At 33.9% G+C, this 17,829-nt stretch overlaps 1 protein-coding gene across 1 annotated transcript in view; it reads right to left on the bottom strand.

Moving 5' to 3' along the window:
- LOC126820391 (myb-like protein X) overlaps positions 1–2,407 on the bottom strand; it is a 49,423-nt gene extending 47,016 nt beyond the window's left edge. The window contains exon 1 of the mRNA XM_050548307.2: positions 2,061–2,407. Within this exon, the coding sequence (XP_050404264.1) occupies positions 2,061–2,127 (67 nt within the window). The 5' untranslated portion in view covers positions 2,128–2,407. The remainder of the gene's footprint in view (positions 1–2,060) is intronic.
- Between the last annotated feature and the right edge of the window lie 15,422 nt (positions 2,408–17,829).

The following is a 17,829-nucleotide window of genomic DNA, read 5'->3' as shown; positions in this document are numbered from 1 at the left end:
TAGTTAACCATTAACTGTACATACAGTTGACTTTGTAAACAATGTCTTCTCCATTTACCAGACAATCTTGAGTACACGGCAGTTATTACTTCCTTTTAATTAGATGCGAGTTCGTACCTTAGATTTGGTGACAAAGAAAAATGGCGTATAAGCACTAATGGTCATTATAGTTTATATATTGGTACGTCTTTGGAAATTAAATGGTGTTCATCGTCTTTGCACCGAATGGGCTAATGAGAGAGAGAGAGGGGGGGGGGGAGAAATGGGGTTTGAAATCCACTCGACACAAACTATAACGTAGGTCATTTCGGGGCTAACATATTGTTCAATTTTATTTCAATAATTCGCTTGCGCGTAGGGGTCTCTGCAGGCGACCCTACTCCTTGTCAGGCACAACCGGGGAATCGAAACCACGCCAGTTGACTCAATGACAGACCTTATGATACAAAGCTCATGTGCTAATAATCGCTAATCAATTATTTGCAGGCATATGATTTTTACGCCGTAAACTATAAATTTAGCTACCCGTCATAAACATTGTCTTTAGCTGCCCGTCATAAACATTGTCTTAAAGGACAATATTGGTGCCAGTCATTATCACATATGTGATAGAACTGGTTAAACACTTTCCAAATATCATTTCATCACAGAGATCATTGCTACGATAGAGGCGTAATCAATGCTTCAACAATCGGGAATGACGAACGCAAAAGGAAAACACGAGTTATCCCTCTATATAAGTGATTGAAGTGACGGGTGATAACAGGTACATGGGCGAATTTCTGCCCACTAATAATTCCTTCGAAGACCAAAAGTTGTTATATGAGACTGTAAGAGTATATCTGACAATTCAAAAAACCGAATTCAAAATTAAACCGTGTTTATGAATTTAGCTACCCGTCATAAACACTGACTTTAGCCACCCGTCATAAACACACTGACTTTTTAATAGCCACCCGTCATAAACACACTGACTTTTTAATAGCCACCTGTCATAAACACTGATTTGAGCCGAATTCAAAATTAAATCTGGGTTTGTGTTATGGCGAGTTCGTCCTTGTCATCGCGTGTTCATTACATTTTATATTTCAAATCGTATTAAATAAGGATATCTATAACGTATAACGAATTTCAGTCGCTTAGTTCTCGGTTCATAGTGAATCAATTTGAATGAAATTTTCACCAAATTGCCTTTACATTATCTAGTTTTTAACTATTATAGTGAGAACTGCCAACTCGTTACCGAATCTCCCATAATGTATCTTTAATTAATAATTTCTATAACATTTCAGGCCTAAAGAAAGACCTGCAATAGACAGATTTAGCTCTTGCATAATGTATATTTAAAGTAGCTAAGTCTCTATCTCAATATCATCCAAAGTCCTCGACATTTAAAACACGAATTATTTGTCAGTTTAAATCAACATTGATGTTGTGATCTTACCGGGAAAAGATGGCCTTCTGATATCCAATATTGAAGACAAAATAAACATTTTACCACTGGTACACGAATCGTGTACCATAATGCGTTATAGTGCCATTTGTAAGAAGGGACTCCTAGAGCGAGGCTAGATATATTCCACAAGTCATGTCAACGATGACCTCATATTCTTATCTGGAGAGCATGCGCAATAAATACTATCGGTGTAGACTGGAATAACCAGATGCTAGAGATTGCCATTCGATTGAGACTTCTGGCATATTTCGCCGAACATAACTGATTTAAAATTAGAGTAAAAACAGAAACGATTGAATGTAAATCAGTTTATATACATTCATATTACATTTTTTATATGCGTTGCGACCCAATTTCTAGCTACCGAATATTAGCTCTTTTAAATCCAGATTGACAACAGACTTATTTGAGAAATATTTTCAAAAGTGATTGTATTTTTTGTAGCGCTATGAGTACGACTATGTGTGGAATTAGCGCAATATAAATGGACTTATTATTATTTATATGCAGCAATTATAGAATGTTTAAAACTGACGTTTAATGACGTCACATTATTCTGACTCGCTACTATAAAACGTTAATTAAATAATACAAACGCACTTACCTGTATATAAAACACAAAATAAAACTGATATTTTCATAAACATGTTCATCTGTTGTGTTGATGTCATATATAAATATAATTCTCAAATAACTTCGTTATCCTTCCGCGCAAAAACTTCAACTGCGCAATTTACTACTGTGCGTTCCGAGCTACTAATATTCCAAAACAAAACGCTTTCCGAATCAATTGTTTTAATTAATATTTGATGTCGTCAGTAGACGGTTCGTTGTATTTGAGCTGTTGTCTATGATTTAATACCGTATATCTTATCCCAGTTCACGAGGAACCAGTCATCGACTATAGAACCGTTGAATAGTTCTCTTCTGAACGTGGTGCGTTGTTCTGTTCTCTCTCAATGTGAAGTTTATTGACTTTTCAATCGAACGAGAGAAAAGGTTTATTTATTATTCATCACGTATACATCTGCTGGAAATATTACGTATCACACTTATTTATCACAATAATTAGGTGATAATTAGCCAGCGTCAATTATGAATTCCTTTAATTAGCACCTCGAGCCGAGCAGATGCACAATCCGAACCCCCCTTATGTCATAATGAACTCGTCTTCTGCCACTAAACAGACGAGCAGAAATTGAACATAAAGTCGTAACTAATTAAAAAAAATGGGGGTTGGATGGCCGGCCGAATGGTAAGCACGTGCGCGATGTATCATAAGGCCAGTCATTCAGTCAACTGACGTGGTTTCGAATCCCCGGTCGTACGTGACAAGGAGTAGGGTCGCCTGTCCAACCTCGTGGGTTTTCTCCGGGTACTCCGGGTTTCTCCCACTCCTAAAGACCCCTACGCGCAAGCGAATTATTGAAATAAAATTAAACCATATGTTAATTCCGAAATGGCCTAGTTTGTGTCGAGTGGACGTTAAACCCCATTTCTTTCTCTCTCTCTCGCTAATTAAAAATTTATTTTGAAAAAGTTTCGTTTCATCCGATACAATGTTACAAGAATCAATATATCGAACATAGAAGCATCCATATAATTAATAAATACCTAATAGGCCTTCTATTGTTACATGTATCATGGTTTCACATTCAAAAATACCTTAAAGTAATGAAAAAATTATTTTATTTTCAAAAAGTTTCGTTTTATGGGATATGGGATATAATGTTACAGGCGGTGTCGGATTTACCATTGTGCTTAGGTGTGCTTAAGTACAGGAGCCCCGTTAGCCAGGAGAGGCCCATATCCCCCCCCCCCCCCAAAAAAAAAAAATCTGAGCAAGTATGCCGGACTACCCTTCTTTGCTTAAGTACAGGGTCCCGTTGGCCAGGAGAGGCCCCATATCCCCCCCCCCCAAAAAAAAAAGAAAATAAATAAATTCTGAGCATGTATGCCAGAATACCCTCCTTCAGGACCCAAGTAACTGGCACAGGTCCTGGTGTGTCCTTAATCCGGTCATGGTTGCAGGACTCGGTATATTGATAATAGAAACATGTATATAATTAAAAAATACCTAATAGATCTTCTTTTGTTACACGTATTATTATTTCACAATTAAAAACCCCCTCTATTGTTTCACGTTTTACGATTTCACCTTTAAAAACATCTTCTATTGTTTCACGTATTACGATTTCACCTTTAAAAACATCGTCTATGGTTTCACGGATCCGCTACCAGAAAAATGCTTTCTGAAATTCTATAGGTAGTGAATTGAAAATGGCACAAGTAGTTAGGAAATCTAATAAACAAGGGAAAACTAACATTAAAAAAAAAATTAGTTTAAATTTAAAGGTGCATTTACTCTTAAAATGTATTAAATCAAATGGGGTTTAACGTCCTACTTTTTTACACCAACCGGGCTAATAAACCAGGCAATCTGATTAAAATACAGATTAATATTTCGTTTCGTTTTTTTTTTTATATTTTCGATTAAGATCTGACCGGTTGTGGCGATAGGTCGCGTCAGAGGTCATACGAGCGGCTTTTGAGCCTATGACGTCAGACTTTTGATGAACCAATCAGCATTGATGTTTCTAGTAGATTACCCACAGTTCCATGCACCTCACGCCAAAAGTTCGCGGTAACAGACCATTTCATTTGCTAATCCCACCCAGTCATTGTACTGTTTTGTAATGCGGTCCGACTCCGGTTCACATTTGTTACACACAAAAAACTTATTAAACGGTTTAAATTATATTAAATGGAAGTAGCATATTTCTCAAAAATTTTGAAATAAACGTATATATAGTGTTTTCCACTAAAAGCGTCGATTTAGCTTCTGATCAAATCCGCGGAGTAGTTTCCTCGACCTAACGCCAAACCTGACGTTGTCTCCACCTTGCCCCTAATCCCCCCACTGCTCAAATTGCTGGACACGCCCCTGATTCGGCCAATCAAACATTTGCGTAATTCGGTTATAAACCGCCACCGTGTTCTTATTCGGACTCCGTAGTTTTGTAGCATTCAATATTTCTGTCGGGTTTTAATTTGCTAGGCTGCTTTTAGAAGTAATAAAACGGTTGAAAACGGCTGAGATCGATGAAGAAAAAATTCAACCATTTTTCATACACTTGTATTGACATAGCCAAATTAATTTTCCGCCAAACCAAATCGATATTTTTAACATCAAAATAGAGAAATCAATATATATTTTTTAAAATAAAAAATGTCGGCGCTATTCAGAGTTAACATTTACACTTGTTGAAATCGATCGTGAATCAATCAATCACGAAACGGTAATTACGAGCTGACTTAAATTAGAAAATTAGCTCGTTCACGAAAACGATATAATTAAATTAGTCCAATCTATCACGCCGTTTTGGTTAGTCTATATCAAGTGCCATGTGTCGTGCGCGAAGTAGTTAAGTGACAATTTTCCGGCGCGATTCCTCCTTGTCAGTGATGCAAGACGGAGAGCCTGACAAGGACAGCTGTCTAGTCGTTCGGATGGGACGAAAACCCCAGGTCGGGACAAAATTTCCCTCACAGCATACTGTTTCCCTCATAGCATGCCTGTCTTCATTAGCCCAGTTCGGCGCAGACCAGTAGGACGTTAAACCCCATTTTATTTCATTGTTAAGTGGGGTAACTTTGGGGTAACTGGTATACAATACTATGCTTTACATTTATTAACAGACACACGGGACCCACGTGATTAGGAGGACAAATTGTGTTCTGTTTTTCTGTGAATGAAAATTGACTGAAAGTAGCAATCGGCAAACTTCGGCATATTCCGTTACTCTACATATTCCGTTACTCTACATCTAGCGTGAAAGTAGTTTCCTTACCTGGAAAATAATACTCTTACCTGGAAAGATAATATTCTAAACTGCAAAATCTCGGATTTTCACCGGAAATATATTATCTCTGCCAGGAAAAAAAAAACCTTTTCAAAGCACACTGTATGGCGTATGCCGAACTCCAACCCACAATAATTTCAGTCACAGGCGTAGGCTGTCATTTCAAAGACAATTTTCGGGAAAAAGCCTACGCCCCCGCCCGCCCCCACCCTACGAACGTGACTACAAGTATAAGTATAAGGTCTAGAGCAGTGGTTCTCAACCTTTTTTTGCCAACGGCACACCTTGGAACACATAAAAAAATAGTGGCACACCTGGCTAAATATACATAAAAATATCTGAATTTTGAAAAATAAAAACATGGTAAGTTAGACGGAATACAACCGTAGACAGAGACTAGTCACAGACACTTAGAATGACTCAAACTAAATAAAGAAAAAACACAGCTATGAACTTATCATCGGATACTCAATTGGGGTCACGTATTTTTTCACATTTTCTAAGTGTGCCGTTCAAAATTTCGCGGCACACTTAGGAGGATCTCGCGGCACACTGGTTGGGAATCACTGGTCTAGAGTTATGTATAGGGATTTAGTTCAGTTGTAGATCGTTACACAGTACAGAGAGAGAGAGAGGAATGGGGTTTAACGTCCACTCGACACAAACTAGGTCATTTCGGGACTAACATATGGTTTAATTTTATTTACATAATTTGCTTGCGCGTAGGGGTCTTTAGCAGTGGGAGGAAACCGGAGGACCCGGAGAAAACCCACGAGGTTGGACAGGCGACCCTACTCCTCGCCACGTACAACCGGGGATTCGAAACCACGCCAGTCGACTCAATGACAGACTTTATGATACAGCGCGCACATGCTAACCATTCAACCATCCAACCCCCCGTTACACAGTACAAGGCTGATACAGGGGATTGCACGGCTATATCTATTTGTCACGGCCAGCTCAATTTACTTCAAGGTCGCAAAATTGTAAATATAATTAGGGCATGTGATTGTTGGCGAGATTGTAGGTTAGGGTTAGGGTAAGCATAGGGGCTAGATCCAGGGTTAGAGTTGACACTAGCGCTAGTCCTGTTTATATCTCGTGACCTTTGACCAAACTTGAAGTTGGCCTTCTCAAATTAATCTAACAGGGATTGCAGGGAATTAATCTTTACACAGGGATCTGTTCAGCCTAATAACAATATGTGTTCTTGTGTTTGATCATCAATTCCCCTCTTACATCAACTAGTCGAGTCTTAACAACAAAGTATTATCAATATTTGGACAACTAACGAATGGGCATCCGCATGAAAATGCCGGCGAATAAAGAAAGAAAGAGAGAGAGAGAGAGAGATGGGGTATAACGTCCACTCGACATAAACTAGGTCATTTCGGGACTAACACATGGTTCAATTTTATTTCAATAATTCGCTTGCGCGTAGGGGTCTTTAGCTGTGGGAGGAAACCGGAGGACCCAGAGAAAACCCACGAGGTTGGACAGGCGATCCTACTCCTTGTCGCATACAATCGGGGATTCGAAACCACGCCAGTTGACTCAATGACAGGCCATCCAACCCCCACCGGTGAATGAAAGCATGAAAATGCCGGCGAATAAAGAGAGAGAGAGAGAGAGAGAGAGAGAGAGAGAGAGAGAGAGAGGGAGGGTATAACGTCCACTCGACAAAAACTAGGTCATTTCGGGACTTACATATGGTTCAATTTTATTTCAACAATTCGTTTGTGCGAAGGGGTCTTTAGCAGTGGGAGGAAACCGGAGGACCCAGAGAAAACCCACGAGGTTGGACAGGCGATCCTACTCCTTATCACATACAATCGGGGATTCGAAACCACGCCAGTTGACTCAATGTCAGGCCTTATGATACAGCACGCACGTGCTAACCATTCGGCCGGCCATCCACCCCCCACCGGTGAATAAAAGCCGATTCTTGATTTAACCAAATATAACTCTTTAATACAAATATGTATAGCCATATCATTATAAATGGACAAATGTTTACCATGGAATATGAATTATAATAATAATATCATGTGTGTGTATATAGGTTACAATAATACAATAATTAAATAGAATTATTAACAATCTTTCTATTCTGGCTAGATCAATATTTATAGTCACTCTCCATCTTCAATTAATGCACGTTAATTATACAGTCAATATTGATAATTAAGGGGAAACTACTCATTTGGTAAAATCAATTTCTCTCTATTACTTCTCAAAAAAAAAACCCTTTTAATAATTCAGGGGGAGACTGCTCTTTAATGGGGTGGTAATCATGAAACACTATTTTTGGTAAAATCAATTTCTCCCCCTATATAATAGCTTATATTATTTCTGAAAAAAAACCCTTTTAATAATTCAGGGGGAGACTACTCTTTAAAAGGGAGATAATCATCAAACACATTTTTTGTAAAAATTAATTTCTCTTTATTATTTCTGAATAAAACTTTTTTTTTTACAAATGTATTTTAAATCTACTAGTCTTCAAAGGAGAGTTAATCTCTTTTAAATGACACATCCCCATCAATTTGTTGGGTTTTTCTAATATTACTGCATAAATAACATTAATTAATTAAAAATAAATAATAAGTGGCCCTATGTAATAAAAAATCTAGCTGTTTTAATTAATAGATAATTTCTTTTTGAGCCGGATAAAATGCGGAATGAATTTAAATTTCTTTATATTATACGTAGAAGAGAAATGTTTGAATGAAAATAACACAACTAGGTATAAAAACAACTACCCAAGAGTTACGGTTCTTTACAAGTAAAGAAACAGTCATAGGCTACAGTAGATATACTGAGTTATTTCCCTTAGAGAAACACATCACCAAAGTCCTGGTTTAAAACTTATTCATAATGGGAAAATCAGAAAATTTCGGATCAAAATATTAAAATCAAGGGATTTTTTTTAAAATCTGAAATAATGATAAAGAATAATTTGAAGGATATTTTTTGTTCGTTAATTAATTATTTGTTCAAAATAAGGGGAGATAACTGTAATATTTCCACTGTAGTCCAATAAAAGTGTTGTAAGGATAATACCAAATTAAAAGATGAGGCACCACCACAAATTACCAAAATTTAAAACAAAACTCATTTAGACTTAGATAAAAAAAAAAACAAAAAAAAAACAACCCAAAACAATTTGGAAAACATAGGCCTATGTTGCGTAAGCATTTTGCAAAAATTTTAAGAAAAAACCCTAATAATGTTACTCCTAGGTAGTGCTGTGCCTTTTCTTTTAAATATATTCAAGTCAAAATTCAAAAAGAAACAAAAATAGATTATGCAGAGATTCAAATTAACAATAAATTTCAGATCAATTCCAATATTTTAGAAAAGTGAAATAACCTTTTTGTTGGTAAAATATTTCATGTAAAATCTGTATCCTTATTATTAAAAATATAAACAAATTGCAAAATAATTGATGAGAAGAGTGCTTCTGTTTCTTAGGCTCCAGAATCCTTCGAAAATTTGGCTTAATGTTGGATAACTGAATATTTTATCTCATGGAAACCTTGAATTTTTTTAAACGGAACCTTGAGCTCCTGGGAACATACTTTCAGAACCACTGGCTTAAACAGAATTTCAATGTCAGCCTAGCTTGGATAAGGATTGTATACATATTTTTTTAAAACACTCCTTGGCACAAATCTGGTTTAGAAATCAAGGTGACAAAACAGTCGAGTATGTGATAATAAAATATGGATGCTATTTCGCCCGTATACACTATTTTCCAAACGTCCAAGGTGCACCTATTTTCTTAATACATACGAATTTGAATATTTTTTTTGACACATGATTTTTAATTGTGGTGTGAATCCACCTGCTTAAATAATGGTAAGAGTTATGTCCCTTTATTTTTGGTAAAAATGTCCAACAAGAAAATTATTTTTTGGGGAATACCAACACTGTAATAAAAACTGAATACAAATTTTACATGAAATATATCAACTTTTGAAATAAAACAAAACTATTTTTAACAAAACAAAAAACAAACTATGGGAACTCCTTGTAAAAATAAACGAAATAAAACAAAACTAACGTCAACGAAAACATTTGACAGAAAATTGTGTAGTTTGTATAGAAACAAAAATAAGGAGTTCCCCTGTTCTTAACCCAACCCATGGAAGAAAAAACAATCTTCCATTTTTCATATCGACTGTAAAAAATACTAAATAATACCCATCAATACTTAAATACAGGCTTTACAAACATTTGGCACTTTTTTTTCGAATAATGAATAAAAAATATATAAAATTCAAAGAATACTTTTATTTACAAAAATCAAGAATAATACCTTATTGTGTAAGAACGATGTATAAAAAGTGTGACTCACTGAAAACATTTGGTGTATTTATTAAAGCGGAAAGGTCTTTCGACAATCTTGATTATTCTATATTTTAAGTACTGGCCATTTTTTTAAATGCTTTATCTTCTCCTATTTATCACAAATCTTTCAATCTGACATCGAATTCGTATCTTTACACTTTTTCATCAAGACTAGACTGTTTAAAAAAAAAATCTTTAATTTGAGCAAAACAGTGATTTCAAATTTGATTTGGAGAGAAATTTGAATAACTTTTTCGGCCCTTATTTCAAGTATATTTGTCCAAGACAAGATTTAAATATTTTGAAATGATCTTTGACGTGATCGTTAGATCGGATGTTTTTTTCATGTCTCTATTTAAAATTTGGGCCTAGTACCGTTCGTTCTGTAAAGCCTATTAATAAAGCATTGGTACTATTTGGTTATTTTGAACAGATTTTGAATAATATTTCTTCATCGGGACCACTTAAATCATATTTTGTAAAAGATCGCAGTTTTTGATCACCGAACAAGGATATTACAGATCTATGCTCTTCATTCAGAAGAAATTTTCTGATCACCGAACATGGCTATTACAGATCTATGCTCTTCATTCAGAAGAATTCTGAGAAGCCTGTCTAAAAATATCCCGTTCTCAAAACATGATCAATCGATCAAATATGAAGAAACATTAGTACAAGTCCAGCATATCACAAATGTCAATACATTTCGTTGGGTCAGCAAAATAAAACTTAATTAAAACAGCAGAAAGAGAAATATCATTGAAAACAAAAGAAAAAAAAAACACAATTTAAATAAAAATTCACAGATTAAATAAAAAAAGATATAAAATGTAATATAGGTAGAGATACAAAGATTACGTATACTTGTAAGTTGTAATTAAAATTAATCTGATTTTATAAAATATATCATATATCATACTTGAATACGATCTAATCCTTACCCTTTTCTAACATGATGCTATATTAGGCCATACATAACAAAATATTCAGATTCTTAGACAATCGCGTATCAATTAAAAAGGGCCTTGTGACCCCTCTCATTAGTTACGGCACCTTAATATCCCGCCCCTATTACAGGACTAAAACTATACAATGTCGTGCTTTGAAATCTAATTTGTATGAAAAGTCATTTAGCCTAGTAGTGGTGATCCTTTGACAAAAAAACCCAAAAAACCTTCATTAATTACAGCACGTAAATATTTCGACCCTCTTACAGGAAGTAAAACTATACAATGTCGTGCTTTGAAATCTAATTTGTATGTGAAGTCATTTAACCCAGTAGTGGTGATCCTTTGACAAAAAACCCCACAAAAATAGAAACCTCAAGATTTTTGATAAGGATTGCCCGTGGACCAGAATATTTTGTGTGTATGGCCTTAAGATGATTTTATTTAATAATCAATCTACTTATTTAAGATAATAATTCACATAATAAAGGCACAAGATATTATTTTTAATCCGTGATTAGTAAAAAATCTATAAGTTGTAATTTATTTCATCTAATATTACTTATAATTTTAGATTTCAAGAATAATGTTGGGATTGTCTGCCCTTGTCTCTCTTACAACAACCGGTTTTGGTTTATGCGTAGCAGTTACATGTTCAATATGACTTTACATCTGAACCATGAACTTTGAACTTTGAACAAGGAGAGGTAATCCCAAAATCGGAACAAAGCACTTTGACATTATTTCTAACAAGTGCTTTTTAATCCTCATTTGAACAAGGGGAGATAATCCCACATTTTAATATCATGGACAAAAATCTAAAAAATACAAATTTAACAAATTTCAAAACTTAGATCTACATAGATTTAATTTCAATTTTATTGCACCAGATTCACTCATCCAAAAAAAATATTCTACCTAAAAAAATATTGCGATATGTTTCATCCAATCGAAAGTATCATTTTATCTCTCCGTAAGTTATTGCTGTGATAAGTGATAACAAAAAAAAAAAAAAAATTGATTACAAAAACATTTAAGACACACGACATTACTGTCTTCTCCAGTTAAATATAAATCTTCTGATTTGAAATCTTCTGATTTGCAAGCGAACAATTTTAAGATTTGTAATTTAACTGGAGGAGACATTATTACTAGAGTAATAGGCTATATTATGAAAGATATTCAGATATTTATCTAAATCGAGTTTACGGCAAATACTTTACATTAAATTTTAGCTGATAAATATGTACACGGAGCTAAAGACAATACAATTATTAAATACGACGATTAAAATATTAATATCATGGTAAATACATCGAACTCGAGTTGTCAGAAATACTCTCACTTTATTATCCCAAGCTAACGGGGAAAAGAATGATGAAATTCTGCGAGTTGGCATGGCAACAATCCATAACAAAACTTAAAGCAGGTAAACAGGCATTGTGTCCATCAAGGTCATCTGGGCATCCAACCTCTCGTTTGAGTACCTAGTTTCAAGCCTGGCAATATAGCACCTGGTAGAGGCATTGTCAGGCACAAAGATTCAGGCCCCAAGTTCACAAAGCATTCTCAGATTTAAGTTAAGAATTTACTCAAAATTGTCCGTCTTATTTTAACTAAAATATAGCCCATTATAAAACTTTTGTTGTTTTAATGTATCAAATACAACAATAAGAAACTATGTGCAAAGTTCGTGTTTCTGGAGCAAAGATATTTCTCATAAACAGTGATTGAAAGTTGAGTAAATTCTTAACTTAAGTCTGAGAATACTTGGTGAACTCGGGTCCAGACATCTGTTATTTTGTCCAACTCAGATTTGTTTTGCTATCAGTCTGTTTAATGACATTATTAAAACATGTCTCTCACATTCAAAATATCTCGAACCAATGCCTTATCTAAAACTGTTTTTACCAGGCCATACCAGGCTTGTAATGATATTAAAGTCAACAACAATTATCACACCTTTCTTACTTTATACAAATAAATCGGAATAAAGTTAAAATTTTCTGACAACTAGAAAGTTTTTACATCCGGTATAATAAATCTATATTATCATATTTAAGATGACGAATCATTCAAGCTTATCATCTCTATGGCCTCAATGGTTGATTGACCATGGCCCCAATGGTTGATTGACCATGGCCCCAATGGTTGATTGGCCACAGCCTCAATGTTTGATTTACCATGGCATCAATGGTTGATTGACCATAGCCTCAATGGTTGATTGACCATAGCCTCAATGGTTGATTGACCATAGCCTCAATGGTTGATTGACCATAGCCTCAATGTTTGATTGACCATAGCCTCAATGGTTGATTGACCATAGCCTCAATGGTTGATTGACCACGGCCTCAATGGTTGATTGACCATGGTCTCAATGGTTGATTGACTATTCTCGTTATTTAATGCTAAAATACCCCCAATCAATTCTTTACCCTTCAGTTACATTGTTTAGGGACCGTTGCGAAATTTCAACACTTGCATCCAAACGAAAAATGTGCAGATCAAGCCACCCACCGATCCGCGCAGATGGAGTAAAAAAATGTTGACATATTACCAAAATCAACAATTTACAATCATAAATAACCAACATTTATTTTATCATTTTGTATCCACGGTGTCGTTGAACTCGCCCTTCCAGTTCCGCGGTTAATTGTTTAAACGCACGTATTGAAATACTGAGACGGTCCATTAGTGGTATTTTAGTGATCAGCCACATAAACTAAAACATAAAGCTTTAAGGAATATATTAACTGAATTTAATAGCAACAACGATTCTATTGTAGTTATACAGCTTTAAATTCTCTAAACTGTATTCCATAAGGTCCATTTTCAATGTACAAGTTTTCACCCACGAAAAAGTCAGTCTAATGCAAATGTAATAAGACAATTTCCATGTAATTGGCAGAAATACCGCGAAAACGCATTCATAGAAATGGGACCTAAAGCTTGGTGTTTTATTCATATCTTTCACTGATAATCGGAGATTCTATTAGCAATTACAATAACGAGACGAGTCCATCAATTTACAAACCATTCGATGATAAATAAGAATGATCATAAATGAAGGGTTTGAGTAAAATTAATTTTTGCCGAGACATTTAAAATTAAAATAATAATTATTATAGATTAAAGTATGCTCAGAACAAAATATACAGACTTTATAATAAATACAAATTTTCATTTCTTATTATACGTATCAAAGAGGAATTAGAACTTCAGGGATTTCCAGTGGTCGGTAAAAAAGATAATTTTCAATTTGTGGTGTGTGAAATGACTGTACCGTTATATGCGCTAATTCGACTGCATGCAAAATTTGAGACAGATTTGTTCGGCAATTTCTAAGATATAGGTGTATTAAGACTTTGCGTACAGGTTGTTTGCATCAAGCTTCTAGTGGTTGTCAGAAGAGAGAAATTTTACAATAAAAAAAAATTAAAAAGTGTTGGATATTTAACTGGTAATGCAATTAAATGGATTTTCTGAAATGGCATTGTTAAATTAATTTCATGGGCGTCAACATCTTATCTTAGGACTACTTACCTCCCTTAGACTTTGTTTATGACAATGTAAAAGACCTGATAATCTAGCCAATAACCTAATATTACCAAAATTTGACAATGCATCCAGACTAGGAAACCGGAGGACCCAGAGAAAACCCAGGAGGTTGGACAGGCGACCCTACTCCTTGTCCCGTACAACCGAGGAATCGAAACCACGCCAGTTGACTCAATGACAGACCGTATGATACAGCACGCACGGTGCTAACTATTCGACCATCCATCCGCCCCCTATTTTTCTGGACGATAGAGACTAAGCGTGTTTTTAACTCCATGTCAAGACAGGAAGTGGCTGCTTTTTAAATTAACAATGTTGCTACTTTAAGTAGACCAGTTCTCTGATTTTTCAACAGTAAGCTGAGTCTACGTATATCTGGATAATTAATATCTATTTTCTTGTTCAAAGTTCTAATTCCTCTTTTTAAATCTATATTATAGATAGTTTTGTAGACATAATTATAAACTATATTTAATTAATAATTCACTATTTAGTTCAATTCAACTTCTTCAAAACGTTAACAAAGTTTATCAATACTGTTTTCATAAACAGACCAAAAATCAGTGTTATTATTAGGGCTGGACGATGTGATATATTGATTTATTAAAACAATCGTCCAGCCCTAAACATAAACATAGACCAAAATCTTTCCTTACTCAAACAAAAGAAAACATCAATGCTATTATTAGGGCTGGATGATGTGATATATTGATTTATTAAAATGATCGTCCAGCCCTAGTTATTATTAATATGCAAGTTTTCGGGTGACAGAACAAATAAATGTTAACAAAATAAAACAAATCAGCGAAAATACAAAAAAAACAATTATTGTAAGTTTATAGGGTAAATATTTGATTTAAAACAAACATTTATTATTCTATATTTAGATTAAATATAGGCTGATAATTTAAGTAATATAATATCTATGTAATTAGTACGTAAATCAACATAAATGGAATATTACGATTATGACCAGGGGCCTCATTCATAAAAACTTAAATTAATATATTTTAAGGATGCAGCCATTTCATTGGTTGAGAGTCAAAATGTTGGCTCTTAGCCAATGAAGTTTGGTCGTTCCTGGAGAGTTTTACGTCTACTTCTACCAAGGGTGATATTGTAGACAAGAGCCAATGAAAGTGCTGAATTCGTAAAATAGTCTAGTTAAAAGTTTTCCTGACTGAGGCCTCAGATAAAATATATTCTATCATATCCAAAATTAAAGAGAGCACCTTGTGGCTCAGCGTGTAAGGTGCTCGCATACTGACCAAGCTGTTTAAACATCATTAAAGTTTCTAAAATTAAACATACATTATGCAAGAGCTAAATCTGTCTATTGCAGGTCTTTCTTTAGGCCTGAAATGTTATCTAAATTATTAATTAGACATTAATTAACTTATCCAGACCATAATCAACTCTCGCTGGCATCGGATACTTAAGATTTTAACTAGATTAGAACGGTTCGCCATTTAAAAATTTAATTTAAAAATGGGAAAATGAGGCCAAGTCTCAAATATACCAGTGCCCTGGTTACCAAAATGCACACATCTGGGCTAAGAACATAATGAAGTAATTTGAATGAAATAACACTCTTGCTGGCTTGACAGCTCCAGAAAATAAATAATAGCCTTATTCTAAGTATTAGATGTTTAAGTATCCTACTTGTTGTGTAAATTATCCATTAAATCCTATTTTACTTATCCAGAGAGTTCGAAAATATTTTTAAATCTAAGTCACATTTGAAAAGCTTTACGTAAGGCTTTTCAAATCATTTAGTTGAATTTTTCCAATTTTTTAAATTAGGTGTGTTAAGATGAAATTTGTATCATCAATTAATTGGAATATTGTAAAATAGTACAATTTGTTGACCAGAATAAAGATTGGGACATATTATTCAGTTACAACAAGAGTGGTATTGAGCCTTTAAGCTATTATAGCAAGAATTGTCAGCTCTTAATCTAAATCTTACATAATGTATCTTTAAGAAATAATAATTCAATTAACTACAGATTAGCTTAAAGCCTAATCAATTTTAGATATGGTAGAATAAATTTTTCCTGGTCATAATATTATGAAAAAAACACCGAATAAAAACAAAAACATATGATTTAATTTCCTTACAACTATGACATATTTATATAATGTTTAAATAACTACCTATTTCCTTCTTAAATTACTAGAAATAGGAAACAGATTCAGAAATAAAATGTTTTTTGCTTACTCTACATTTGGCTAATTGTTCTTTAATTAATTAAAATTTTACTTTCTTCATCCATATCCTCAACTTTTCAAATTTACTGATAGTCAAAAATCTCAAAAAGAAGTATTTCGAAAAGACTGAATATTTTTGAGTTACAAATATATTTTTCCTGGATATGTTTATTCCGCCAGTTGGTTAGATATATAAAATCACGACTTTCGAGGAAATATATCTTTATAATTTTAATAAAATATGAATTTAGTTAAAATACAATCTGTGCATACAGGCCTTAACATCTTAATAAACAGTCAGGCCTCGTATCATAGACTAGATTCCTATGTTTCAATTAAATTCAAGCATTTATATCGAAAAAATGAACTGATAAAAATGTACAACTAAATTTGTCTGAATTAACTTAATCAAAGAAATGGAAACTGATAGAAATTTAAAACTAAATTTGTCTTAATTAATTTAATCAAAGAAATGGAAACGGAATAATTTCCAAGAAAAGGTAAATCTACGAATTAAAATCTGTGTCTATTATAACTAGAATGTAAAATATAATCAGAGATCACTTACAATCATACCAGTAGTCGTTTTAAATAAAACACACATGATTGGATCCGGCCTCTTGTTTGAATTCTATATGGAGGAATCGAAACCCCGCCAGTTGACTCAATGATAGACCGTATGATACAGCGCGCACGTGCTAACCATCCAACCCCCCAGTATACGATTGTAAATGATCCCTAATTATCAACTGGGTTATAGAAGCGCATTTATTTCAAGCTTCCTTTTGAGGTTTATAATGGAAATACTGTAGAAAGGCTGATAACATTTTCTCATTCTTGACAACAGAGTCTACAAAATAGTCTCAGTTGTCAAATATGGAATCCGGATGGAATTCATACAAACTGTCAATAATCATCCCTTGGTCAACTTAAATGACAGATTTATAAATGACCTCTATTTCAGATCAGGGTCAAAGTTCAAATTCTATTTTTATCTATACCTGAGACATAATACACATATCATTCTTTAGAAGTCCTACTGATCTAGACTATATATTTGACAACCTAATAACCTAGTCTACAGTAAAAAGGGTTTGAGGTACTAAAACGGAACAAACTGACCAGAAATCCATGATATACTAAATTTCTATTTACACATATTTATACAATAACTTAAATCGAGGAAATCTGAGAATTATTTTTTTGGTATTCACTGGGAGCGAGAAAAAAGCTGTTACTACGGTTACGGACATCTGTACAAAATCTTTAAATAAATAGCGAGAAAATATTACAATTTGAATATCAACTTTATATCGCAAATTATTATGTCTTGAGCAAAAAATATATCTAATATAAAAAATTGACAAGAAATGTGAAAATATTATGCATCTTTCTGTTTTATTTATAAAAACAATAAAAATCTCAATATTTTTATTATTAC

This window comes from Patella vulgata, chromosome 5 (assembly GCF_932274485.2).
Source record: "Patella vulgata chromosome 5, xgPatVulg1.2, whole genome shotgun sequence".
NCBI lineage: Eukaryota > Metazoa > Mollusca > Gastropoda > Patellidae > Patella > Patella vulgata.
This window is presented reverse-complemented; position numbering and strand designations above follow the sequence as displayed.